The 26,236-nt window shown below is 49.4% G+C and overlaps 1 protein-coding gene across 1 annotated transcript in view; it reads right to left on the bottom strand.

Moving 5' to 3' along the window:
• MDGA1 (MAM domain containing glycosylphosphatidylinositol anchor 1) overlaps nt 1-26,236 on the bottom strand; it is a 59,697-nt gene that overhangs the window by 19,049 nt on the left and 14,412 nt on the right. Inside the window, exons 2-6 of the mRNA XM_077161669.1 lie at nt 9,113-9,252; nt 4,281-4,455; nt 2,404-2,600; nt 1,424-1,556; nt 888-1,157 (exon numbers count right to left, since the gene is read on the bottom strand). Of these exons, the coding sequence (XP_077017784.1) occupies nt 888-1,157; nt 1,424-1,556; nt 2,404-2,600; nt 4,281-4,455; nt 9,113-9,252 (915 nt within the window). The remainder of the gene's footprint in view (nt 1-887; nt 1,158-1,423; nt 1,557-2,403; nt 2,601-4,280; nt 4,456-9,112; nt 9,253-26,236) is intronic.

Here is a 26,236-nt window from a genome sequence, read left to right on the forward strand (position 1 = left end):
GAGAAAATCTTCTGGTAGGAAAAGTAGTCATCAGATAGCCACGGTCTTGCCACTTTCTTTCTCACACTAAGTAAAATGTCAGAGTGAGCTAGTTTCTTTTTCTGCAGAGCTAGACTGACTAATCAGTGAGAGATGAACAAAGAAGCGAGTTCGAGTTATCAGAAGACTCTCTGTTGGATTTGGCAGAAGCTGTACTTTACCTTTAAAAGTTAATGAGCTGATCTTTTAAAAAAAACCTGACGTTGCACCAGCAGAAGAATTTAAAGTTTTCTTTTAAAAGTAGAGTAGCAAAATCAAGATCATATCAAGTAAGTAATGGTAACTACTAAAGCTGAGGTTTAGTAAGGAAAACATCCCGTTGCTCCTAGATGTTTGTTTTCTTTAGATCATAATTCAAATTCTGTATCATTTTTACATTAAGTAATTACTGTCAGATTTACTGAAATGCTTTACTAATAAAGTTGTATATGTAAGGCATGTGGAAATGTGTGTTATTTTCACTTTCATTCAGTTTGTCAATCATGTAGACACCATTGTGAAGGGAAAAAATCAGGAAATTTGGCCTGATGGCTGGATTGGTCACATTAAGTTTTTCGCAGCCTCAATTTTTCTGTCTTAGAAAAAAAAAATGCGGGTAATCAGCCCTTCCTACTTCTTGCATGACTGAGATTACATTTGGAAATGCAGACTGTAAACTGTAAATAAAATGTCACACAGAATTTAGTCTGGTGTCACCTGATGGCAGACACCTGAATTGCAGGGAAATCCAAGTGCCTGGAACATAACTCTTCAGCATACCTCACCCAGCAAGGGGAAGCAGACGGACCCCTTCTCCAGCAGCCCCTGTCTGCTCCCAAGCTCCCCCCAGCCCCCTGGAGGCCACGTACATCGCACCAGTAGGTTGACGGTCTTCTTGGCAGGGTTGCCCACATTGTTGGTGGCTGTGCAGTTGTAATAGCCAGAGTCCTGGGCCTGGACTGAAGGGATGGTGAGGGTGCCGCCCTGGGCCAGAGCACCCAGGGGCAGCGGGCCAGGCCCATGGGACCACTGCAGCTGGGGTAGGGGGTCGCCCCCGGTCAGCAGACACTGCACCGTCACATTCTCCCCAGGGTTCACCACCAGAGTCTCGTTCACAGACAGCTTCAGGGCTGGTGGTGCTAAGAGGACAAGGAGTTGGTGTCTTAGGGAACCTCCGGGGCAGGGTTAGATGTGGGGGAGGATGAGGGAGCTGGGGGATCCATGGGGGCTGGGGAAGCCCTGGGGAGAGGGGAGGAGGTGGGGGGCAGGCAGACACTGGGGAGAAGGGAGGGGCCAGATGCACTAGTGGTGAGGTGCCGAGGGTCCTATGTGGGATCAGTGCAGGGTGCTGGGTGGGGGAATCAACCCAGGGGGGCAAGGGGTGTGGGCTGGGAAGTGCCTGTACCCGTGGTGTTGGTGAGCCGGAAGGTGATGGCCTTGTCCGGGATCCCGCACACGTTCCTTACGGACACCTGGCAGGTGTAGCTGGCATAGTCCTGGGGCCGCAGGTTCTTCAGCTTCAGGACCTTGGTCTCCCCCTGGGTGGCAGTGGACCACTGGAGTGAGGGGCCTGCGCGGGTCTCTGGGAGCTCCACACACTTATTCACCTAGCACCAGAGGCTAAAGCACGTCTGTCCTCTAATTCTTGTCCCCCAACCTCCACTCACACCATTTATCCCCAGGGGGCCTGAGCCGTGGGTGGGTGCTGCCCTCTCCAAACCCCCAGCAATATCTTGTCAGGGGCTTCTGGGTCTGAGGCTGTCTCAGTCAACACTGGCCAGGACCAGGTATCAGTTTCCCCACTCTGGGAAATGGTACAAGAAAGGAATCTGGTCTGTGTCACAACTCACACAAACATAGGGCTGGCCCGCAGGGTCTTAGCTGCACATGGGACTCCAAGAGCCATCTAGGAAAGCCACCTCCGTAAGTCCCCCTGGGAGGATGGCTTCAGCACTGCCTCCCAGGACTGTGGGGCGCCCTCGGGAAGAGGAATGATCTCCCTGTCCCCCTACTCCTGCTTTGCCTGCCCACGGGTTCCCTATATTCTGCCAGCCAGCAGCTGGCAGGGATGACTTGCCAGCCCGAGGGGGTGCCTCCTCCCGAATGGCAACATTCCTAGAGGGCATATGGCCTTGGGGACTCTCCTCCCCTCACCACTGCCCCCTGACCTTTCTGCCCAGATTTTTTTGTGCCCCAGATTTTCTGAGTTACAATCAAAACACACGCTTCTGATGGCCCAGCAGAACTGATGAAATCAGAGTGGACCTGGATCCCGGAGCTTCAGCCCCACATGCCCTACCCCAATCCCCCCCCGCCCCATCATGGGTGCAAGAGAAAGAACGTGGGGTGAGCTGGAAGGAGACCAGCCCAGCTGCCCGCCCTGACCTGGGTGTAGAGGGGCTCGTAGATGTCGACCCCGTTGTCCTGGCTGTGGGACAGGGTGTCCGAGCCCCGCTTCCAGATGAAGCGGGCAGGCGGGTTGGAGTTGACAGTGCAGCGCAGGAACACCGTCTTCTCCTGGTAGAAGTTACCTCGGACGTCGCTCACCGTCTGATGCACCGTCAGCACTGGCTCGTCCAGGTCTGCAAGAGCATGGCTCCCATGGAGTCAGGGCTGGAGGACCCCACGCTGGGGGGCTCGGACTACTGGCAGCCCTCAGGGAAAGGTGAGTCACCCTCAAGGGATACTTGCAGGGAGTCAGAAGCTCATCTACCCCTGCAAGCTTGGCCAACCTGTTAGAGACAGAGGGCTGGAAGTGGTGGCTTCCCCAACTCCCTCCTGGATGTCCCTTCCCCCAGGGACCTGCATGGAATGTGTCCATCCGTATGCCCTCCTATCAAGGTTGGAGGAAGCAGCTGCAAACTGAAAATCAGGAGGCCCTGGCTCGAATCCCAGCTTAGCTGTTAAATTTACAGCAAGATCTGCCTAAGTCTCTTTTCTCTCTGGGCCTCAGTTTTTTCATGGGCAAATAGGACTAGATTGGTGGTTCTAACCCCTGATTGCACAATAGAATCATGTGGGGATATTCTTTTTGCTGTGACATAAGTCAAAATAGTGTTTATCTCTGGGAAAGGGTATGAGGAAACTTCCGAAAGTGCTGGAAATGCTCTATATCTTAAAGTGGATGGCATTTACATATGCAAATAGCTATGGAAGAATTTATTGAACAGTACACTTAAGCATAGTGTGCTTTACTAGGTATAAATTAATCCTCAAATTTAGTTAAAGTTTAATTTAAAAATCCCACTGTCAAGGTCCCACTCCCTATCAATTACATGAGAATCATTTGGGAATGGGGCCCAGGCATCTGTATTTTCAAAAAGATCCCCTAGAGATCGTAATGTGCAGCCAGGGTGGTGAACCACAGGCTCCAACATTCCACAACAGGTCCTCTGCCTTCCTGTCATTCCGTCCTCCTTCCACAGCCCACTCAGAGTCATAACCAAGGGCCTGGGCTTGGCAGCCAGGCCCTTCCAGCACCAATAGCCTAAGAAAGCACCCCTTAGCTGCTGGGATTTGGCAGAACTGTGGCTGATGGGGGCAAAAGAGAGTATGTGGAGTTCCATTGCTCACCACTCAACAGAGTCCCAGTAGGGAGGGCTAAGGTTAATGGGGAGATACATTCTGGGCATTAAAATGGTAGCAGGCCCCTGAGCCTTGGATGGGTGCAGAGGTGAGTGAGTGGCAAGCAGGGATAGAGGCTCCTACCAGCTATCCACGTGCCTATCCACGGAGGACAGGTAGGGGCTGTGGGCTTCTCATTTGACCTGCACCAAGGACTGGAGGATGCTTGGTTCTGCGGGTGGTTGGGGAAGGAAGCCTCAGAGGGCAAACACAGAGCCCCGCGTTCCTGTGGGAAGGGCAAGGAACCGAAGCAAAGAGACCTGTATCCTCCTTTCAGATCTGTAGCTACCCTGCTCTATGGCCAGGAGCAAGCCACATGCCCTTAGTCCATCAATTTCCTCTTCTGTAGAATAGGTAAAATCCAACTTGTTCTGCCTTCCCTGACCACTTTACAGGTATGTTGCAAGGTCCGGACAGGGTAACAGGCGGGACTATGTACGCTGCATAGTGCCGTACACAGGAGGAACAGCAGAGGCGCCTCTGACGCCCGAAAGAGAGTCTCTACTGCCCTCCTCCACGGAGGTGCTGCCTCTCCATTCGCCCCTGCCTTCTTTTTCCTTCTCAACCTGCAACTGCGAAGGACACCCCATGGTCGAGACTGGGCTGCCAAGGTCAGGAGGTGGAGGACACCGACTCACACTGCACGTCCACGCGGATGGACTTGATGGCAGGCACCCCCACGCCGTTCTCGGCCTTGCAGTAGTATCGGCCACCCTGCGTGCGCGCGATGCGCTCGATGCGCAGCGTCTCATTGAACACCGACGTCTCCTGGAACTTGTCCGACGCGCTCCCGGCAGTCTTGGTCCACCGCACCTGGGAAGGTACAGACCCGGCTGTGATGGGGGCACCTCAGGGCCAAACGCCCTGAAACAGGGCCCTTCGCCCCTATACTCTTTTCATAAACGCACGTGGGGCACCCACAGGCCTAGGGAACTAACTCCAGATGCCGGCAGCAGAGCATAGATGCGGCAGGAAGCCACGGTGTGAAAAGCCTGAAATCTGGGGTCAGAGGGAGAAGGCTTTAAACCTACACGCTGTAGTGCAGTGGTTCAGAGCATGGATTTGTGGGTGAGTTATCTAACTTCTGCCTCCATTATGTTACTTGCAAAAGGAGGATATTACCCACCTAGAAGGGGTACTGCGAGTATATACTTAGTGTCTGGAAGACCAAGAATTTGATTTTTAGACAACTTTGTTACTCCACTCACTAGCTCAGCAGCCTTGGGTAAGTTACTCGACTTCTCTCATCTGTGAAAGGGGTCCATATGGCAGCCAGACTCCCAGATGGCCCCCAGGGAGCCCTACACCCTTCTGTAGCCCCCTCCCACTCGATACCAGGGTCAGTCTGTGTGACCAATACAATACAGCAGGATGATACGACATTTCCAAGGTTAGGTCCCAAAAGACTGGCATTTCATCCATCCATCTCTCTCTCTCTTCCCCAGCCCCTTTCCCTCCCTTTCTGATCACTAATCTGCAGAAAGCCAGCTGTCATGTCATGAGCAGCTCTATGGAGATGCCCACTTGGCCAGGAACCGAACAGCCATGTGAGTTAGCTTATAAGCTAATCCTCCAGCCTCAGTCTCACAAGGGGCCCTGAGCCAAAATCCCGCAGCTCAGCTGCTCCTGGATTCCTGATCCACAGGTAGGGTGAGATCATAAATGTTTACTCTTTCAAGTCCCTAAATTTGGGACTATCTGTTATGCAGTAATAGAGAACTAATATGGCATAACATTTACTTTGCAAGGTTATTGTAATGTTTGGAAAGAATGTAATGCACCTACATATGGTACCAGGTACACATTAGTTACTCAACAAATTCCCATTATTATGAACATTGCTTTAGATTATGGAAAACTTCATGTGAGAAATTTGAGCTACTACTCAAAACTTCCAGAGGTTTAAGAAAAATGGATCAGTTCCAGTCAATGAAGTCTAAGGATTGTGGAATAGGGTCAAGAAGCCTCTGTCTTGAAGTTGGTGAAGATTGCTTATTACTGAAACAGGTTGAGGACCCTGATCCTGGTGAATAGCTCAGGCCAGCAGCCAGAAAATACGATTGGGGAGAAGCAGTTGAAAGGGCAACATTTGCCAGGCAGTGGAGGAGCCATTTGAGCCAAAATGGGAATTTTATTCCCCTGTACATCCTGACTCTACTGCTTTGGACCTAGAGGTTACAAAAACCTGGGGAAGGTAAGAGGCAGTTTCACAGTCTCAGACAATCCATATTTAGGTCAGGGGATGTTTGGAGAAAGAACAGAGCCATGGAAATATTTTTTTCTTTTTATACTTGATGTTTTACAGTTTACCGTGATTTATCTATGTAGGGTTTGTACACATACTGGTTGAGCCTTGGTTTGCTTTATCTATCCAAGGTTTGTATCTTTCTTCAATTCTGCAAAATTTTCGCCTTTGTTTCTTTAAATTTTGCCTCTTCTCTGTTTTTCCTATTAGTTCCTTCTAGCTTCTCATTCCTAACTGCCATGTCTCACAAGTTCTTTTCACATTTTCCATCTCTTTGTCTCGTCCATACTGTAATGGTTGGTTTCTCTGGATCTAGCATACAAGTCACTGATTTTCTTTTCAGCTATCTCTAAGGTATTAAGGCCAATTTCTTTTAAAGACTCCTTTCTTTTCTTGTATGATATATGATAGGGGTCTCATTTCATTCTTTTTCCATGTGACTATCCCGTTATTGCAGCAACATTTGTTGAATTTTTGTTGTTTTTGGTGGGGGAAGCACATGGGTCTGGAATTGAATCTGGGTCTCCCGCATGGCAGTAAAGACTCCTTTTTAAAATTTATTTCTAGGACTCCTATTTGCTTTTCCTCATATGTGACTAAGTTTTCATAGTCTCCTGTTTTATGGATTCTATCACTTTCATTATTTCTTTGAACATTCTTAACCATACTTATTTTAAAGATCCTTTCAGATTGCTCTATTATCTCTGGTTCCTAAGATAAAAATTGTTCAATTTTGGGGGTCAGTGGACTAGCTCTCCTGGCAATATATATTTAAATATGTTTTCATATTTTACTCTGCAGGCTTATATTCAATGAAAATTATCTTCCACAGAAGTCCTAAGTAGGCTCTAGGAAGCCTATCTGCCATCTAGTTTTATGGTTACCTATGCCCAGCATACACGGGTTCTCGAGTCCAGCCAGTTTTTCTATTATGCTGTAAGACAGACGGGCTTAGGGTTACGATCACTCACAGTAGACTCTGTTTGTGGTCTACTCTCTGCTGTGATCTGAGCTGTGGGACAGAGATCTGGTCCCCAGTCACAGGTGGTGCCAGTCTCATAAAGCTTCCAACTTCAGGTAGACAGTCCACGTCCAGGTCACAACCATGGATGGACCTGTGGCCTCCACTCACATCCCATGTGTGTATCAATACTGCTGTCCCCCAGGTGTGTGTGTGCTGTCCAAGACCCCTCATAGACCAGATTCTTCACCCTCTCTGACAGCCATTGCTATAGGTTCTTACCTCATTTCTGGCCTCTAGAGATTCCCCCCTCTCTTGCTATTTGTTTGCAGTGGAGTATTCCATGCCCACCCATGCCCCATTCCAACCACAAAGTGGACTTGAGATGCTTCTCTCTCTTGTCTACTAGACTGGATGCTCCATGAGGACAGGAACTGTGTCTGTATCCTCTGGATCCATCACAACACTTGGCACCTAGCAGGTGCTCACTAAATACTGTTTGTAATGAAATGGAAAAAGATATGCTAGAAGGCATTTCAGGAGAGGTAAGCAGCTGTGGCTAAAGGACAAATGGAGGAATGGACAGGAAGTTCTTGGGGAATAGTGAGGAAGCAAGTTTGACTGGAGCAGAGGGTGTGGGGAAGACAGCAGTGGGAGATCCGACAGGAAAGGAAAATGGGAGCCAGATTGTGTTAGGTCTTCAATTCCACCCTTAGAAGCTTGAACTGGGTCTTGTAAGTGAAGGCAGCCATTGAAAGCTTCTGAGCAGGGGAGGGATATGTGTAGCAGATTTGGGTATAGGGTGGATTGGAGAGTGAGCGGTGGGGGCTGGGAGATCAGTTAGAATCTACTGGCTAATCTGAGAGACAGGAACAATGGGGGGAGATGGAGAATGCAGAGGAGAAGATCCATGCAAGAGACATAAAAAGAAAGGCCTCGGGATTCCTAGATGTGGGGAGTGAGACCGGAGAGGGTCACATAGGAGCCCAAGATTTTGAGCCTGGATATAAGGAAAAACAATAAAAAGCCCTTGAGGGAAATAGACGAACTGTTGCATGTGATATAGACACAGACACAAATGACTCCTACATGGAATGCACAAGGGGACAGTACAGCATAAGGGAAAGATGGCCCTGCAGCTTCACTGGCTTTGGGAAGGGCCACCCCTACTTTAATAGTCATATGTGACTCCAGCACCAGCCCTGCAGTGTTGCTGGCACATCTAAATCAACCTCTGAGAAGGAGTGAGCAGTGATAAGAGAATTGGGTTGAAAGGTCTAGGGGTTTCCTTGTCCATCTGCTTCTCTCAAGGCCAGACCCACTAAAGCTGTTTCTTATTCCCAGAATCGTCCCCAAAAAGAGGATTTTGTATTTCACTGTCCTTTCTAGGTTCCAATTGCAACCTTTTCTGCTGCTATTAAAGGTCACAGGAGCGCACCAACAAATTCCACCCAGACCTCCAGCCCACCTCTTCCCTGCCTCCTGCAATCGGCCCTCAGGAATAATCAGCCATCACCTTCCTGTCTGAACCCTAGAATGGGCCTTTGACAGAATTCTTCAGCCATTTCCACACACTCATCTTCAGTTGCTTTCTAATTGCTTCGTGTCTTCTAACCTAAAGAATGTGGGACTCGCCTACTGGAAACCTCCTGAAATACAGACTGTTTTCTTATTGTGCTTTTAACCCCTGGGGCCCTTAACCCAAAGATGGATGCGCTGAGAAGAAATGTGCTAAGCTACAAAGAACTCTGGTTCTAGATTCACCTTCTGCTTCCACCCCACCCCAGAAGTCAGTGATCTTGGGAGGAACCCAGCCTCCCCGAGCCTCAGTTTCCTCAGCTGTAAAATGGAGACGCCAAGACCTTCCTCATAGCATGGCTGTGAGGGTTCAGAGAAAATACTGGAGAAGGCACCCAGCACAGTGTTGGCACATGGTCCACCCTTAAACACTGGGTGAAGGTGCATCTAAGTGATGTCTGCCCAACAGATAAAAGGACAGAGTGGAACTGAACAACCGACATTCAATTTTCCCCCTCAGCTATCAATTTTCACAGGTGAATGAGCCCACGTTCCTCCAGTCCTTCCCCACAGAGTTAAGTTTCCAGCTATTTCCCCAGCCCCTCTGCCTTCTGTTTACTTGCTGCTGTGCATCTTTAGTCCACAGCTCCTGCTGCCTCTTCTCAAGCTCTGATCCCAGGGCAGGGGGTGAGGAGTGAGAATGCAAGGGCGGGAGGTGCCTGAGCAAGGCCGAGATGGGGTCTTACCTGGGGCCGAGGGTGCCCGGTGACGAGGCACTGCAGCACAAGGGTGTCCCCTTCCCGGATAGTGTAGACTCGCTCGCTGATGTTGTCTTCTTTCACCACACACGCCTGGCCCGCGTGCACAATCTGGGCTTGAGCTGGAGCTGGCAGGTGAGGAGGGAGGGAGTTTAGACAAGAGGCGGCCAGATGGGGTCTGCGACTCCCTCCTGAGCATGTCGGGGGAGGGGGCAGCCCAGACCTCCCCAGACTCCTTTGAGCTCAGAAAAGAATCTTCCCAAAGCCCCCAGGCCAGACCAGAAGGGCCAGGGCAATTCCCCTCTTGCAAGAGATGTGTGCTCTTTAAATGAACTCATATGTGTGAGGGGATTTTGTAGTCTGCACTGGTTGTCATTGCATTTAGCAACGTTGTCTTAGCTTCCTGCGATGGATGCTATCAGGGCTGTACTCATAACTGGCAGGTGCGTCCATGCACCTGAGGGGTCACAGCGCTCTCACCTTCCCCCAGAGAACTGCCCTGAGCCAATAGCAGCTGCCCTGGCTGGAATCGCCTAGAAGGTCACCCCCCTCCAAAACACACACATATACCCATAACTGACTGACAGGTATGAAAGGCCAGCCCCCTTGCCTCCACACAGATGACTTTGGGGCTGTCCCTGCTTCACAGCCTGGGTTAAACTTCATCGGAGCCACATCTTTGCTTGGCTGCTTCCATCATTCCCTTGCGGTTTCTCCTGAGAGCAAATCACTTCCCTAAACTGCCCCTGCCTCCAACCATCTCAGACTCTGTTTCTAGAGAACCTAACCCATGACAACCCCCACCCACCAAAACCACAGGCTGCATATTCCTCCCACCAAAGGCCTGTTAATTTTCCCTCAATACTCCCTGAGCCCATGCCCAGCTTCTTCCCCAGGGGACAGAAATTCTCACTGGTGGTCCAGGAGCTTTAAAAAAGCCTGTGAAACTAGCCTCAACTGTTAAAGCCTATAGTATAACTACCTGTTAAAATGTACTTGGAAATTGAAAAAAAAAAAGCTTGTGGCTTTTGGTAGAGTCCCTTGAGGGTCCAAAGGGGGGAAATATACATATATGGAACTATTTTTTAAACTTTTCCATCTGGGAAACCCAAGAAAACCATTGGAGACTCCCAAGAAAATAGGATAAGTCCTGGATTTTGAAGCTTACCCTTATGAAACCTATTTCTGTAGGGAAGAAGCTAAGACTACCCCGTAACGAGGACTCAGAGTTGCTTCCAGGAAACCTCTTTTGTTGCCATTTGAGAACGCTCTCTCTCTAAGCCCAACTCTGCAAGGAAAATCATTACTCTCCCCTGTATGTGGGACATGACATTCAGGGATGAAAGTCTCCCTGACAATGTGGGGCATGACTCCCGGGGATGAGTCTGGCCCTGGCACTATGGAATCGATGATCCCTTCCAGACCAAAAGGAGGAAAAGAAGTATAATAAAGTAAGGCATCAGTGGCTAAGAGAAATCAAATAAAGTCGAGAGGCTATTCTGGAGGCTACTCTTATACAGACTTCAGTTAGATAATGCTAATTGCTGTGGTTTGCTAAACTCCAGCCAATATCACCCCTGCTAACTCTTAAAAACACTTAGGACTTGAACTGAGACTCTATAAAGGCTTCATATACTAAGTTTACTTACTTGGAACCTATAATTCCCAAAAGATTTCTAGATCAGATAAATCCTGAAACCCAGAGGAACCAGCTTCTCCAAGATTATCAATTAATTACATCCCCATATCCTTTAGTGTCCATACCCCTTCTCAAGTTGAAAAAGTCAAAAAGGCCATTGTCTAAAGATCCTCAAAGATTGGGAGAAAGATCAAAGGAGGAGGAGAAAGTACAACAGAGAAAACAGTATTTAAAAAACTAATAATATAGTGATATTATTATATTAATATTCCTTCTAGCCTCCAGTGTTTTGGAACAGCTAGAAGGAAAAATCTGAGATGGTGGAATGGTAGCCCATGATAAACTCTGGAATCCATTCTATAACTACTTGTTGAAATGTGCTTTGAAAACTTTTGCTTTTTCTTTCTTTGCTTTGTATATATATTTTACAATAAAAAAGAAAATGTTTAAAAAAATCTCAGCGGGCACTGTGGCTCAGCAGGCAGAGTTTTCACCTGCCATGCCGGAGACCTGGGTTCATTTCCTGGTGCCTGGCCATGCAAAAAAGAAAAAAAATCTCACCAGTTGGAAAAAAAAAAAAAAAAAGCCTGTAGCTCCTCCCTGACCTCTCTCACAGTGCCCAGAGGTCCAGCCCCATTGTCCTAAGGGCAAACCAGCCCACCAATGCATGGCTCTGGGAAGAAGGGAAAGGTCCCAATGACGCTCTCAGCTGAAGGGAGCTGGAGTATGTAGAGTCTGGAAGTGGGGAAAGCTGGTACAGGGCATGAGGTTTACAAGGGGGTGAAAGCAGAATCCCTGCCCTCAAGGAGGTCACAGAGGTGAGAGAAAACCTGCACCTCAAATGTGTAACTTCCTCCAGGAAGCATCCCATGACTGACCATCACTGCGCATCACTATCTCAGTGCAATAACAAAGGGTCCAACCTGGGTGTCTATCAAATTCTGGACTCTCCTTTCTGCCTCCCAGCCTGTGAGCCTCCTCTCAGTGTACCCAGCACAGTGGGCGCTCAGAGAATGTTAAATGAATTTCCCACAATATCCCAAGTTGAAGTTGCTTAGCACCATAAGAGGTTCAGAAGGCCCTAGAAAGTCAGAGAAGGGAGACATTACCACCTGCTGGAGGAACATTACAGAAGGCTCCATGGAAGAGATATCTTTTGAACCAGGCCTCAAAGAATAAAAGGCTTCATGCTAGTTGGCAGAGCAGTCTCAACATTACCTATGACCTGGGGTAAACCACTAGTGATCTTTGGGCCTTAGTTTTCTTTAAAATGGAGAGAATGCTACCAACCCTAGAACCCGCAAAGGTGGACGTGATGGTAATAGAATAAATGAAAAGTGCTTAGTAGAACTGTAACAAGTTCTACAGATGCCACGAGTAGGGCCTTAGCAGAGTCTCTTCACTCAACATTTGTGGGACAGACATGAACTAATTATAGAGGTAGGGTACACAGAAGCAGACTGGCAGCAGGTCTTGAAGCTTTTTGGTACCAATTGGGATGACATTTGGCCATGTTTGACCAGCAGAGTCTCTGCAAACAGCAGCAGATTCCGCAAACAGTGGCAGCTGTCACCAATCCAGAGTCTGAGTGTCCAGGTGACCAGCCCACCAGCCTGGCTGCCACAGAGGATGGAGCCTAGGAGAGTTGTCAGGAGACAAACCATGTGACATTGGGCAAGTCAGTTTACCTCTCTAGGCTTTGATTTTCCCATCCAAACGAAGGGAGCGGATTAGATAACCTCTAAGATCTTCTTCACTTGTACTTTCTATGAATCTTGTAATCAGCACATAGGTGCCATACAACATACCCCCTAGAATCTGGGGCCTGGACCTGAAACTGTCACCCCTGCAGTGAAAATGCATGAAAATCACATAACATGGAGGAGATAGCCATCTGTGGCCAAGGTCCCCAGGAAATCTCATCAGGAAGCAATCCACCAAGAGATGATGTGTATGTCGGTTGCTGATAAGACAAGGAGACCACATGGATGCCTGCAAGAGGCCTGGGGTGTCTCTCAACAAGGAAGACATCGATTTAACAGGCTCCAATGGAAGATAAGCTGTAATCTTGGATGATGTGGCCTGCCTGTAGCAAGGCAGTATTGTAATGACAAGACGCTTTGGTGACTGATAAGGAATATTGAAAAGGAGTTGGAGAGCTAGAGTTTCTCAGGGCACATCCAGCCCAGGCCAGAAAAGATGGGGCCTGGTCAGCAGACACGAGGTCTCTGTCTATCTGACAAGCATGTTTTCTCACTGGAGAAGGGACCATGAGTGGTCACCACAGATGATGACATTGGTAAGCATATCCAATTCTCTTTGATCCAGTTAATTATTAAGATTATCCAACTCTGAAATGGTAGAAGCACTTTGGGAAAAAATTTGGCAGTACCCCAAAATTTATACCTAAACAAGTATATTGCCCAAGACACAGCAATTCCACTCCTGGGTATATTCTAAACAAAAATGAGTACTTATAACAGCCAAACAGTAGGCCCAAGGACATTCATAGCTGCTTTATTCATAATAACTGAAAATGAGAAACAACCCAAACATTCATTAAAAGTAGTATGGGCAAATCAATTATGGTCTATCCATGTGATGGAATGTTACACAGCAATAAAAAAGAATGAACCATTGATAGACACTGGGGAATCTCACAGGCACAATCTGAGTGAAAAAACCATCAGACCCAAAAGAGTATCAAGTGTAGGATTTCATTTATTCAAAATTCAAATACTGGAGAACCAATCTTATAGTAACAGGTCTATAGCATGGCTGGGTGAGATTACTGTTAGGGAAAAGGGGTGCAAGGGAACTTTCTGGGGGAAAGGTGGGATCGTTTGGTGAGTGGGGGATGCATTACATCTTGATCTGAGCAGAGGTTACACAGGTAAAAACACATCAGTTCCTTTGCTTACAATTTTACTGTATCTAAGTTATACCTCATTAAAAAGAGGGGAAAAGAGAGAACATCCTCCTCCCTTTGGTGACATTAACTGTTGAGATTATCCAGTTTCCTTTGAGGCCACCAACCATGACAATCCCCCAACTCCCTCTCCTCTGACTGCTACTTGATGAGCCACTTCCTGTCACTGACATGGTTCCAGGTACAGCTTTTCCTTCTGGCAAGCTGCGCTCACTAGAAGCAAAGTACCCCAGTCCCCTTGGCCTTGGCATTTCAATTTGCCCATCAACACCCGCGGAGTTCCATTAACATGAGTCTGCCTCCCTGACTCGGCTCACTCCTGGGACTGCTGGAGCCACGTTTCTGACCCTTGATCAACAGAGATGTGACCAAAGCACAGACTCCAGCGGGCTCTGTCCCACTTGACCCCAGCCTCCAGCTCCATACTCCCCAAGAAGAGACCAGCAGCAGAAGCAGCTTCTGATTCAAAAGGCAGTGAGGCCAGGGCCTGTGAGAGAGGCACCGGGGCATAATCTCTTTATTCAGTCTGTCAGACAACAAATGCTTCTGGGCTGGGCTGCGTGCTGGGTGTTGGAGATGGTGACATGGAAAGCAAACAAGGACCAGCTCTCAAAGAGCTCCTCTGGGAGATGGGGGGCTACTGAGGAAACAGAAATCAACAGCATGGTTTTGCAATGCAGCACATGCTATGACGACCCTAAAACGGAGGGGTGTGATAGGGAACAGTGTGGGGAGGAGAGATCTGCCTTAGGGAGATGGAAAGAGGGGGGCTATGAAATCAGACCACCTGGGACTAATTCCTGGCTCTGCTACCCACGAGCTGGGTGAGTTCAGGCGAGTTTCTTAACCTTGCTGAGCCCCAGACCCTTTGTTTGTAAAATGGGAACAGAGATCCCTTCTCCTAGGCTGGTATGAGGATTTAATGCAGCATATATACAACATCTAGCCAAAAAGTGTGTGCTTTCTCAATAAATGGCAGTTCCAGAAATGATTAAATAGGAGCAAGAGACGAGGGCAGAAGTCTCCCCTCCCTGGCCACCTACATCCCAGGGGTGATGTTCAAAGCGGACATTAAACCTAGAGGCATGTTCTATGAATATGTTCAAAATTCATGTTGAGGGCTTGGCAGGGCTTCAGAGGAATTGGAAAATAGGGAAGAGGGATGGAAAGCTTTTCTGAGGACACCTCTTATAATATCAGTGCGCTCAGCTATAAGAGTTTCAGCAAGTTATTTGGGCCTTAATTTGCTCCTTTGTAAGACATAAGGAATAAATAATTAAACTCGTGAAAAGTGTTTAAAACAGTGCCTGGTTTATAGTAAGCCATCTTAAAAATGTTAGCGGGCATTATTAGGTTATAATGAGCCCACCCTCCTCTAAGCAACCCATTATCCCTGGAGGAGAACACAAGCCCTTTGAGGGAAAGGACCCGGCTTTATCGCCTGGGTAGCTCACACTCAGCTGACAGGATTGGTATGTTCCTGGCAACATGGTACATTGCCAAGCTCCTTGCTTCGGCTCCAAGAGACAGAAAGGGAAAATTGTATTTAGCCCTCTTGGGCAGAGAAGGAAACTGAGGCCTAGAGAGGAAAATGCCTCTTCCAGGTCACTCAGCAGTAGAACTGGGATTGAACCCCGGTCTTGCTTGGGGTTCTCTTCACTGTCCCAGTCCTGGTATGACCAGGTGAACTTGTTAAAATGCAGATTGCCAGATCTGACTCTTCTCTTTGGGGGTGGGCCTTTGAGTTTGTGTATGTGTAACAAGCTTCCTGGGAATTGCAGAGGCACAGTTGGATTTGATCATCACTGCTTCATACCACATTGGACAGAAAATGGAATAGGATTCCAGAACCAAGTACATTTCCTCACCTCTGGTCTATGTGACTTTTCCTACTTTGCTCTCTGGAGCTCTGTCCCCAAGGTCCCATGGAAAATGAAAACAGCCTCTTCCAACCTGTGTGCTATAAACTGTTCAGTGGCAGTCCACAGCAGAAGACCTTCACTGCCAAATAAGGATGCTGCAGGCTCTCTCTCCTTGGTGAGTCACAGTGCACAAAAGGATATTGTTAAAGGCTCTGAAAAGTCCTGCCGTAAATATACCATGTAAAACAGTTTAATCAAGTGTTTTCCAAATTTATTTGGCCATAAAACCCTTTCTTCACAGAATACCTCAACATCTTGAGAGACAGCAGTGTTCTGAAAAGCAAGTGTTCCAAAGTAGAGCTGATCTAAAGCTTAATACAAAACGGGGGCGGGCCACGGTGGCTTAGCTGCAGAGTTCTCGCCTGCCATGCTGAAGACCCGGGTTCGATTCCCGGTGCCTGCCCATGCAAAAAAATATATATATATATATATTTGTATATATATATACAAAACGGACAGCTGCGGGGTTGTATAATTCGCCTCCTCCCCAGCCCATTGGTCGAGAAGAGTAAAGTGGCATGATAGATATCACCCATAGGGCAGCGTTGCAATGAGAACAACGGAGGCAGAAATAAGAAGTCCCTGGCAGAATGCTACTGGTGTTTCAGCTCACTCTTTTCCTTACCAAAAACTGTACATCCCAGATTCTAGGTGGGGATGTGGGCTGCCAGCAGGCCCAGCAAGGAAGCCACAAATGCTCAGGGACTCATGTTAAGGCAAATTCCAACCTGTTTACTGGGTTTCCCAAGAGAGTTCTCACTGGAACTTAAAAAAAGAATTTCATCAAGGACATGAGAGAATTTCCTCCAAGGCTGCCAGACGGGTGGGGGCTGCTGTTACAGGCACACGGATGGCGGGGCAGGCAAACAGCAAAATGAATGGAAAATCTTGAATTAAAGCTCCCTGTCAGCTTTCTCTCGGGTCTCCTCCCCACCCTCCATTTAGAAAAGCTGCTCATGGCTTGGCCAAGTGAGAACTGCTGCCCTGCTTCCTGCCCCTGTCTGACTCTCTAGGAGAAGTGGGTCCACAGGCTGAGAAGCTTCCAGACAGGGGAGGGTGGGGAAGGGGCAAGGAGGAAAAAGTGTAAGCTACGACCATCCTTGGATCTGGTTCCATCTGCCCAATTACCAGATGGCAGGGCCCAGGTGCCACCAACTTAAGTATCACTGACTGCATGGTCTAGGCCAGGCTATCTGGAACCAGACCTGAGTTCCAATCCTGGCTTCCATTAGACAGTCATTCGACAAACCTTTATACAGTGTGAGGTCTGGATTTGGTGCTGGGGTCATAGGAAGATAAGACATCCAGACCCTATACCAGGGAAGCGTGTGGTCTAGAAAAACTGGGATAAGAATGACACATATAAAGCCCTGCTGAGAGGCAGAGAGGGAACTGGGGGGTGGGGGGGAATTGTTGTGAATTAGAGCTCTCACCCTCACCCCCCATCCCCAACAATAACCATAAGAGCTACCATTTATTGAGCATTTAATATGTGCCAGCATTGTATTGAATGCTTTGTATCTATTCTCTTATTTATTGCCTCTTAACAAGCCCTTTTCTATTCCCATTTTTCAGATAAGCAAGCTGAGGCTCAGCAAGGTTAAGTAAGTTGCCCAACGAAACCCTGCTGGTATGGAGTCTGTCTCATTCCCCAACTTTTGTGCCAAACCCCCATGACCACTTCCCATCCCCGGGGCCGCGGCCGGGCACAGTGCCAAGAACACAGCCAGGAACACAGTCACCGAGTCACTGGTTGGACCCATCCTGTGCAGCATCCTCAGAAACCACCCGTCCTGCGCTCTAATACCCCTCCACCTCCCAGGTCCTGGTTTATCGAACTTCTTATGCATGTCATAATGCAAATGGATGCTTAATAATTTAGGGGAGTTAAGAGTGCTGAAATATTAACAGGCTTTTCTTTTAATTAGCTGATTGGAGAATGGCGGCTGGGGGCCTGGGAGGAGGCTCTCTGGGGCAGGCACCCGGAAGTTCTGCCTGGACCTCCTTCTGCCTGGGACGACGCTCAGAACCTCTCCTACGGACCATGGACCATCAAGCGTACACCTTTTGGGTATACTTAACCCTGCCCCTCTGTGCTCTCCAAGTGGGGGATGCCCTTCCCTCACGCCAGCTCAGCTGTGTGCGGAGGTGGCTGAAGCCTATTGTGTGTTCTCCGCCAGCCAGGATGTGGACCAGAGGGCCCCAAGTCTAGGAGACACTCCAATTCTGCACACAAAAACCAGTTTGAAACAGTCTCAGCAACCCCACACAGTCTCCTCTGGCCCTGCTTTAATGCAGGTCATCCTGAGGGGAAGCACCAGCAGAGTTTGCCCCATCCACCATTGGGCATTCTCTCTCAGGTTATGTGAGCTAGGTCGAAGCTGATTCCCTGTCCATACTCCCTCTACTCCTTGGATTTTCTGTTCTTCAAAGGGCATGCTGCTTTTGTTTTGCTGTTGATGCACTGATTATTTCTGTAATACTTCCAGAGCACCTCTTACAAAATGTCCTGCCTTCAGGACGGAGAGCCAAATAAGCCATACTTATCCTCAGTGAAGAACCTCTGCTTTCCTCCTGCTGCAGACCATACACCAGTCTACTCTCCACCGAGACCTTTTTTTGTTCATCAAAACAAAACCCATATTCAGCTGACCTCTCCTTTGGCCACAGAAACCTCTCCCCAACGCAAGTGTATATGTCTGTGTACTTTGGTTACAAATGACATCTACTGATTAAGAATGCCAACCAAGGCAAGCAGCCATAGCTGAAAGATCAGTGCAGGGGCTTCCCCCTATAGCCATGACAGAATATGAAAACAGATTTTGATTTCATAGTCAAATGTAGGCCCTGTTTGCAGAGCCTGTAACTGTTTGCAGAGCCTGAAGCTTTTTCTGGCAGAACTTTGCCCTCTTCTGCTGAACGTGGTGGCTGGTCCATTTGTGCTCCAATCTCTGGAGAGGAACGGCAGCACTGTACCCACATCCGGACCTCAGTGGAATGTACACACATTTTGAGAGAGCCAGCTTATGCTCATAGAATGTGTATTGATGGAAGTCTAATCTGCATACTCACTTATGGAACTCTGGGATGTTGGATTAGGCCACCCAGAAATCCCTTGAGATGAGGACTCTTAGGTCCCCTGAGGAGAATTATAAAGACACTTTCTCCCATGGGTCCCCTAGGACCCAGGATAAAGACTCTCAGCAATGAGGGGACCTCTGACAGCTATAACTAGTGCAGGCAGGGCACTCAGACAAAAGAAAGAAGAAAGATGCAATGCTCAAGCTGGGCAGTGCTTGACCTGAGGCTGTAAATGCAAGTCTGGGGAGCTGCCCAGATGTAGTGGTCTGAGGTCAGGAGCTAGGGCTACATCCCTTACCTCCGACTGTGTGACCTTGGGTAGGCTGTGTAACCTCTTTAAGTCCTCCATCTCTTCATGTGCAAGACGGGGATAATATAGCATAGGCTAGAGTGGAAATACCTTTGGAGTATTATTAGGATTAAATGAGATAATGTACATTGTATACATGGCCCAATGACCAGCATGTAGTAGATGCTGAACAAATTTCAATCCCCTGAAATCTGCTGATTTGGGAATCTGTTCCAATGTTCTGTGAGAAGAAAATTTTAAACAGAATGAGGAGCCTACTTTGGGGGGTTGCTGAAAACCATCATCCCAAGAGACCAGAACACCAGGGTGAGCTAAAGTGCTCATCACTAATAGGAAATATCTCCCCATGGAACATCTGGGGTGAGAGTGGGGAAGAGAGCCTACCACACATCAGGGCAGAGAATGGTCTCTAAACCCAGGACCTGCGCCTGCCTAGAGCAGAACTGCAGGGCCCATGAATTTGGGGTGACTCATGAAAACCTTCCTGCCTGGAGATGGTCACCAAGCCCTGCCAAGCTCTGGCAGCCCTGGGGAACCCTGTCACCACAATTCACTTGACCCTGATCCCGGGCAGAAGCCCAGACTGTAGACCTGAATATGCCCCCCACCCACCAAAGGACACCTACTGAACCAAGCTGATGGAAGGAGCAGGGCTGGCATGGACACAGCCCTGGACTTGGGGTTCTGGTCCAGGTTGTTCCCTTAATCGCTGTATGATTCAGGACAAATAATTTTCCCCTACAGTCCAGAACCTCAGTTTGCTTACTATAAACTGGGTGAACCAATGTTCCCTACTGTGGGCATTAAATGCAGTAAGAGGGGAATGCTACCAATGCTACATGGCATATGCCGTGTAGGGGATACTCTAGAAGTATAGTTAGCATAGAGTGGAATAAAACCCAACTCATCCCTAGGGGTGTGTCTGCCCTGAGAACGTCCTCTTAGTCTGAGAGCTGGGGCTTCCGATGTGGAGCTTGGCAGGCCCCTGAGTGACCCTGTCTGTAGGACCCTGAGGCCCAGTTGCTGGAGCTCCTGTGACCTGTGCCAGCACTAAGGAAGGGGCATATCCTGGGTGGGCTCAGAAACATTGCCAGGTCCAGATCCCAACCCAGAAGACAGAGCCTGGGCAGTCCTGAGACAGGGGACAGAGAGAGCAGCAGTTTTGTGGAAGGAGCCCCCAAAGTTCCACTTGACCCCTATAGCACAGAGAGGCAAAGATATAATTTAGCTTCCTCCAGGCCCCACAGAGCCAAGAACAATCCTAAAGTGCACAGCACAGCTTGGGGTTCTGGTTCAGGCCCAAACGTGGGGGCTGAGGGGAGATGGTGGGAATAGGCACCTGTATTTGGGCTAAAACTGAGCACCTGAGGACACTGGGCCCTCAAATAAGAATGGGATGCTGGTAGGTGGGTGGCAATCCTTTCCAGGTGGCATCATAGAAAAGCGACCAAACCTACACAACCTGGTTGAGACCCCACTCTAGCCCTTAATTTGACTAAACGTCTAAACCAACATCTCTCCAGGAGTGCAAGGATAGTTCGGTGGTAGAAATTCTCGCCTGCCATGTAGGAGATGGGGGTTCAAGTCCCAGTCCATACACTTCCTCCAAAAACAAACAAGCAAGCAAAATAAACACAAATAAAATTCAACAAATGGTACTGCAATAATGGGATAGTCACATGGAAAAATAATGAAATGTGACCCTGCCTTTTGCAGCATACAAAAAAAAAAATAATAACAAACAAAAAAACCCCAACACCTCCCCTTATAAAACTGAGGCCAATAATATTTGGCTCACAGCGTCTTAAGTGAGATGACATATAAGAAAGTGTCATGTAAACTGTAAAGTTCTGCATTGATAGAAGGTCTTATTATTATCAGGTGCCAAATGACCCAAATATGGCTTCAGGAAGTGGAAGTGAAAAAACAGGGCAGAACGCACCTATTAAGCCCATGAAAGTAAATTAAAATGATAAAAATCCATTGTTGGCTTGGCTGCGCTCAACGCAGGCTCAAACTTTCTGGAGATCAACCCGGCAGTGCGAAATGAGAGCCATAAAACTGTTCCTATCCTATGACCTATTAGGCAATCTCACTTTGGGGAATAGGCCCCAAGGACATAATTTAAAAGGAAAAAGTAATTCACATAAGGATATGCACGGCAGAGCTATTTAGAAGAAGGGAAAATTGGCGCCTACCGAAATGCCCTGCGATAGAGAAATGGCAAACCAGGTTCCCTGGCCTCAACGCAGGGGCTGTCCTGCGGTCTTTTAAGTGACAGGTCTGAGGGCTCAGTCAATACGAGGAGACGTGTGGAGGAGATAAAGTCGGCCAAGGAAACAGAACAGACCACTTTTTCCTGCTATGTAAAAATATATTGACAGCTGTGGGCAGGGAATTCAGAGTGAACGGTTAATGTTTGATGGTCATTGGGGTCCTTTTATTTTTTTCCCCTTCCCTATGGAGTTGCTTAAGTGGATAATAACAACAATAACAACCCTGAAAGCAAAATCAATCTTGTAACTTGAAGGCAGGTGGGCCAGAGACCCCAGGACAAAGGGGGAAGAGAGGAAAAGTCGATGATTCTTGGAAGGCCTTCCACCTCCAACAGCCCCACCCCCAAGCGTGTACACACACACACACACACACACACACACACACACACACACACACACACACACACACCACTGTGAGTTCCTGGGCGCAGCTCCAGCTCCTGGAAAGCTGCCCCATCCAGCTGCGGGGTAGGAATTGGGTGTCTCTGCCTGGCTGCTTGAAACCTCCTTAAGCCTCCTCTCCAAGGTTCCTAGCCTTGGCCCAGCTAGGGAGAGGCTAGGATTAGCTCTGAGGTTTAAAAACAAAGGAGCAGAAATGTGAGGGCCTGATAAGCTTTGTGCCCCAGCCCATCCGTGGACTTCTAGAAGCCAGCCCCTACTGCTTCCCTACTTCCCCAAGGCCCAAGCATCACTCCTCACTCCTCCCCACATGGGTGGGAGCACACTGTCCCCTGCTGACCAAATGTAGGCCAGAAACCCGGGCGTCATCCCTTACTCCTCTCCTTTCACACCCCTCACCCAGTCTACCAGCAAATCCTGCTGGCAGCACCTCCAAAACGGATCCCAAAGCCTACCCCTGCAGTTATTCTAGCAGCCTCCTAATAGGGCTCCCCAATTCCTCTCTTGCCTGGTGCACTCTGCTCTCCACAAGCAGCCAGAGGGGTCCCTTTTATAACTAAGTCAGATCCCATTTCCCCCTCTGCCCAATACCAACAGCCACATTGGTATCTTTGTGGTTTTTCATGTAGGCCAAGCCCAGCCCCACCTCAGGGCCTTTGCACATGCAGTGCCTTATGCCCTTGTGCTCTTCTCCAGATATCCACAGAAGGTGGGAAGGCCAATCGGACCAGGCCAATCACCCCAGCATTCCCTTCAGTTCTCAGTCTCAGAGAGGCCTTCCCTAACCACCCTATTAAAGACAGCAACCCCCCACCCCCCCATCATTTTCAACCTCCTTTCCCTGCTTCGTGTTTTCTTCATAGCACTCACAACCACCCAGCATATTAAATAGTCACTTGTTCATTCTCTTTCTGCGTCCTTTTCAAAAGGCGAACACCACTGGGAGGGAACGCACATTAAATCCCTGAAAAGGATGAACGATCTTTTTTTCAAGAGTCAATTCAGGAAACATAAAGTTTGGGAACATATTTTCTTTAGCATTAGGTATATTTATAAATCAGAAAATGCATATAATACCCTCTTGCTCAAGTATTCTCTCTCTCTGTTTTCATCACTGAAGGGTTTCTCTCCTTTTTTGGCTAAAATTTTAGAAACTGCATAAGTAGCATGCACTGTAGGATCTGATTATAATGCGAGCCTCTCAACAACTTGTAAATGACTTGAAACCCCATAGATTGGGGGAGAAAAGGGAAGCATTTGGGGATGAGAAGGCCAACCGAACCAGAGTTTCATCATAGCCAGACTGGAAAGCCACTGCTCTTCAGAAGGTCTCCTGGGGGCTGAGGACGCAGGGGGAGGGGCTGACTTTGGGGACGAAAGGGACCCCGGGAATAGACAGCGAGGTGTGGCAGGAAAGGATTGGATGCAAAACACAGTCCTCTTCCAACCTCTCAGGTAGCTCAAGGGAACATGCTGGCTATGTGTCCCCCAGAAGGAATGGAAGGAGGGCTACAATTCTTCTCCCCTTTCTTTTGGGCAGAGTCTTGGTTTCATTCCTTTCTCCCCCAATACTGTGTCACATGACTACACATAGAGCCTCACCTGCCACCGTCTCTGAGGAAGGTGCTTTTATTGTCTCTGTCTCGTGAGGAAGGGGGTGGAAACTGAGGCAGAGAACATCCGAGACCGCACCGCCAGTGAGAGGTTCAGACAGAACTCAAACCCAGATCTGCTTCAGAAGCCTCCGCTGCTATCCTTCAGCCCACACGGCCTCCCTACACTCCCACCTGAGCGCGGGAGTTGATTATTCATCAGCCATAATATATTTAGTTACTTGTTTCTGAAATTAGGCCTTGGTGGGAGCATGGAGCCTGGCAAGTCATGTGCGACAGCTGACCTCAGAGCTGCTAGTCGCTGACACCTCAGAAGTGAAGAACTTCTCAGGTGACTCCCCTCCCCGGGGGTGCTGACGCGCGCAGGAAGGAAGCAGCAGCGATGGGGAGGCGGGGGTGCTGTGCGCGGCCCCTTGGCGGACCCTTCCCAGAATCCTCCGCGCTGGTTGCCATGACACTCCCTCCGCAGAGAGGTGCGGGGCTGGGGGCCTGCTGGAGAGGAGGGCAAGGTGGGGCCGAAGGAACAACTGGATCTCTTCATGAGCTCCTTCTAGAAAAGGGGGGACTGCAAAGGCCTCAGTCCAGACCTCTGTCAGCAAGTCCACCCTCAACTCAGGGAGAAAGGAAGAAGAGGGTCAAGAGGAGGGGAGGAGGTCCGAGCATAAATGGGTGAGTCAGGGGACTGAAGTAGGTGGAAGGGTGGCGGGAGCGCCCGGAAGGAAACGGAGACGCGTGAGGAAGACTGGGCCTTGGCAAGGACGGGGTACTTTGCAGCACTAGCCCAGTGCCTGGCAAATAGTAGGCACTTGGTAAATGTCAGCAAGAATTGTCTTCACTGTCGTATATCAAGAGACTTCCTAATGAGGAAACCAGTGAGTTTCAGTTTGCTCAGACCAGGAATGAAGCATGTTGAAACCAAGCTCCGGCTCCCAGGGCAAGGAGCTCTCAGCTCTGCAAAGAGCTTTCCAGAGGTGTCAGCTCCCCTCTGAGCTGGAGCAGTCTGACCCTGCAAGGCTGGTGGGGCAGGGCTTTGGGGAAAAAATAGACCCCCTGCCACCCAGCCCAGCTGGAGCCACTGTCTCTGTACACCCAGCCCAGCCCCCAGCCTGGCATGGGCAAAACAAGTGAGCGCACGCCTGGCACAGGCCCCAGTGCCCGGGAGAGAGGCTGCGAGCGGGCCGCTTTGTGTTTTGTGAAAACCAAATCTACAACTGAGTTCTTCAGCCAAGCAGGGCCTGCTGGGAAGGCTGGCGGGCCTCCCTTCCCGTCCCCCTGCTGGGGCCCATCCGCCCCCTCCTCGGCGACCCCAGGAACCATGGGGAGCACCAGCTGCCACCCTGGCTGGCGTGGGGGGCTGAAGTGAGGGGCCTGGGTGCAGCTTGGGCCGTGCCAGGGTTGACCCCCTTCCCCCCTCCCCACCCCCACTACACACACACACACACGCGCACACACACACACACGCGCGCGCACACACACACACACACACACACACACACACACACACACACACACACACACACATATGCCCTGTCCCCTCTCCCTGCCTGGAATAAATTGGAATACAAATCAGAGGGAAACGCTTTCCTCTGTTTGAACAAATTGCTATGGATTCTTCCCTGTCTCAGGTCAGGGCTCGCAATGGGGGATATTTTCACTCGCCGACTGCTAATAGACTCAGGAGAAGCTGCTGGATCGATGAAGACTGGGAAAATTAGCCAGGAGCTCCAGGCCAGCCTTGGCCTCTCCCCACCCCCCAAACTTCAGGTCTCTTGAAACTGGTTACAGGTTGGACATGAGTATCCGGTGGAAGGCCTAGGGTGCTGGGTGCCCCTGCCTGGTAACCTGGGCGAGGGCAATCCAGGGGCTGCCTGGAGGGGCAGTGAGATAAAGGTGAGCCCAGAGACGTCTCCAAAGTGGTCTGCAGGCTCCCCCGTGTACACGCATGGCCCCCTGCACACACACAGGTGTTTCTCGTATGCAACATCATCCTGCACAAACTCACCTCCAGCACCCTCCTGCCCACATATATTTACATGTGCACAAAAAAACAAGCAGATAAAGTGGGCATGCTCAGGGTAGAGAGAACGTGGGGAATATATTCCGGTTCCTGTCGTGGGACCCAGTGAGAGCGGTTTATCTCATGCAAATGGTTCTCCAAACACACACACACATGTGCACACACAAACATACACACCAATCTCCACCAGCAGCCAGGGCTCGTCACCCAATCACCTCCTTTCGCCCTCAGTCTGGTTCTGTAACTCTGCAGGGGAGCGTAAATAAGCCAACCCCTACACCTGTCCCAGCTCCAACAAAATGAGGAAGAGGGGCTGTGGGGCAAGGCAGCCCCCACTGCCCTCAGCCAGCCTCACAGCCCCTGCTCCCTTGGTCCCCAGAAGTGAGTGAGTGAGCTAGACAGGGGTGTCGGTGCTTCAGGCACATCAAGGCAACAGTACCTCTCAGTACCGAGCACCTCCCTCGGCCACTGTGCCAGTGAGCACCGCCAGGGACCACGGCCGTATTGGGGAGGGGGGCTGGGAGGAGATGACAGCTGGCTGCATCAGGAGAAAGCCTGCCTGCTGCCCTGGACTGCACCAAGCCAGTTACACACACACACATACACACACACATGCACACACACACCACTCAGTAGAGCCCAGATCTGGTTTGGGGGGTGGATGTTGGAGAGGGGGTATGTTCACGGGCAGGCAGAGCAGTACCACCAGCTTGGGATGACTCTTCTCCTCTGGCCACTGATTTCTGCTCTAGAAACCGATTAGGTAGTGGGCGTGACCTCAAAGCCCTTTATCTCTGACCTTCCATGATTCCAAGCTGGGTCCTCGACTTGCTTTGTGGTCTGAGGGCTTCTCTTGCCCTCTCTGGGCTTCATGGTTCTCTTCTGACAAATGATTAGATTTGCCCTGAGATCTATCCTGACTTTGT

Source organism: Tamandua tetradactyla, chromosome 5 (genome assembly GCF_023851605.1).
Source record: "Tamandua tetradactyla isolate mTamTet1 chromosome 5, mTamTet1.pri, whole genome shotgun sequence".
NCBI classification, from domain to species: domain Eukaryota; kingdom Metazoa; phylum Chordata; class Mammalia; order Pilosa; family Myrmecophagidae; genus Tamandua; species Tamandua tetradactyla.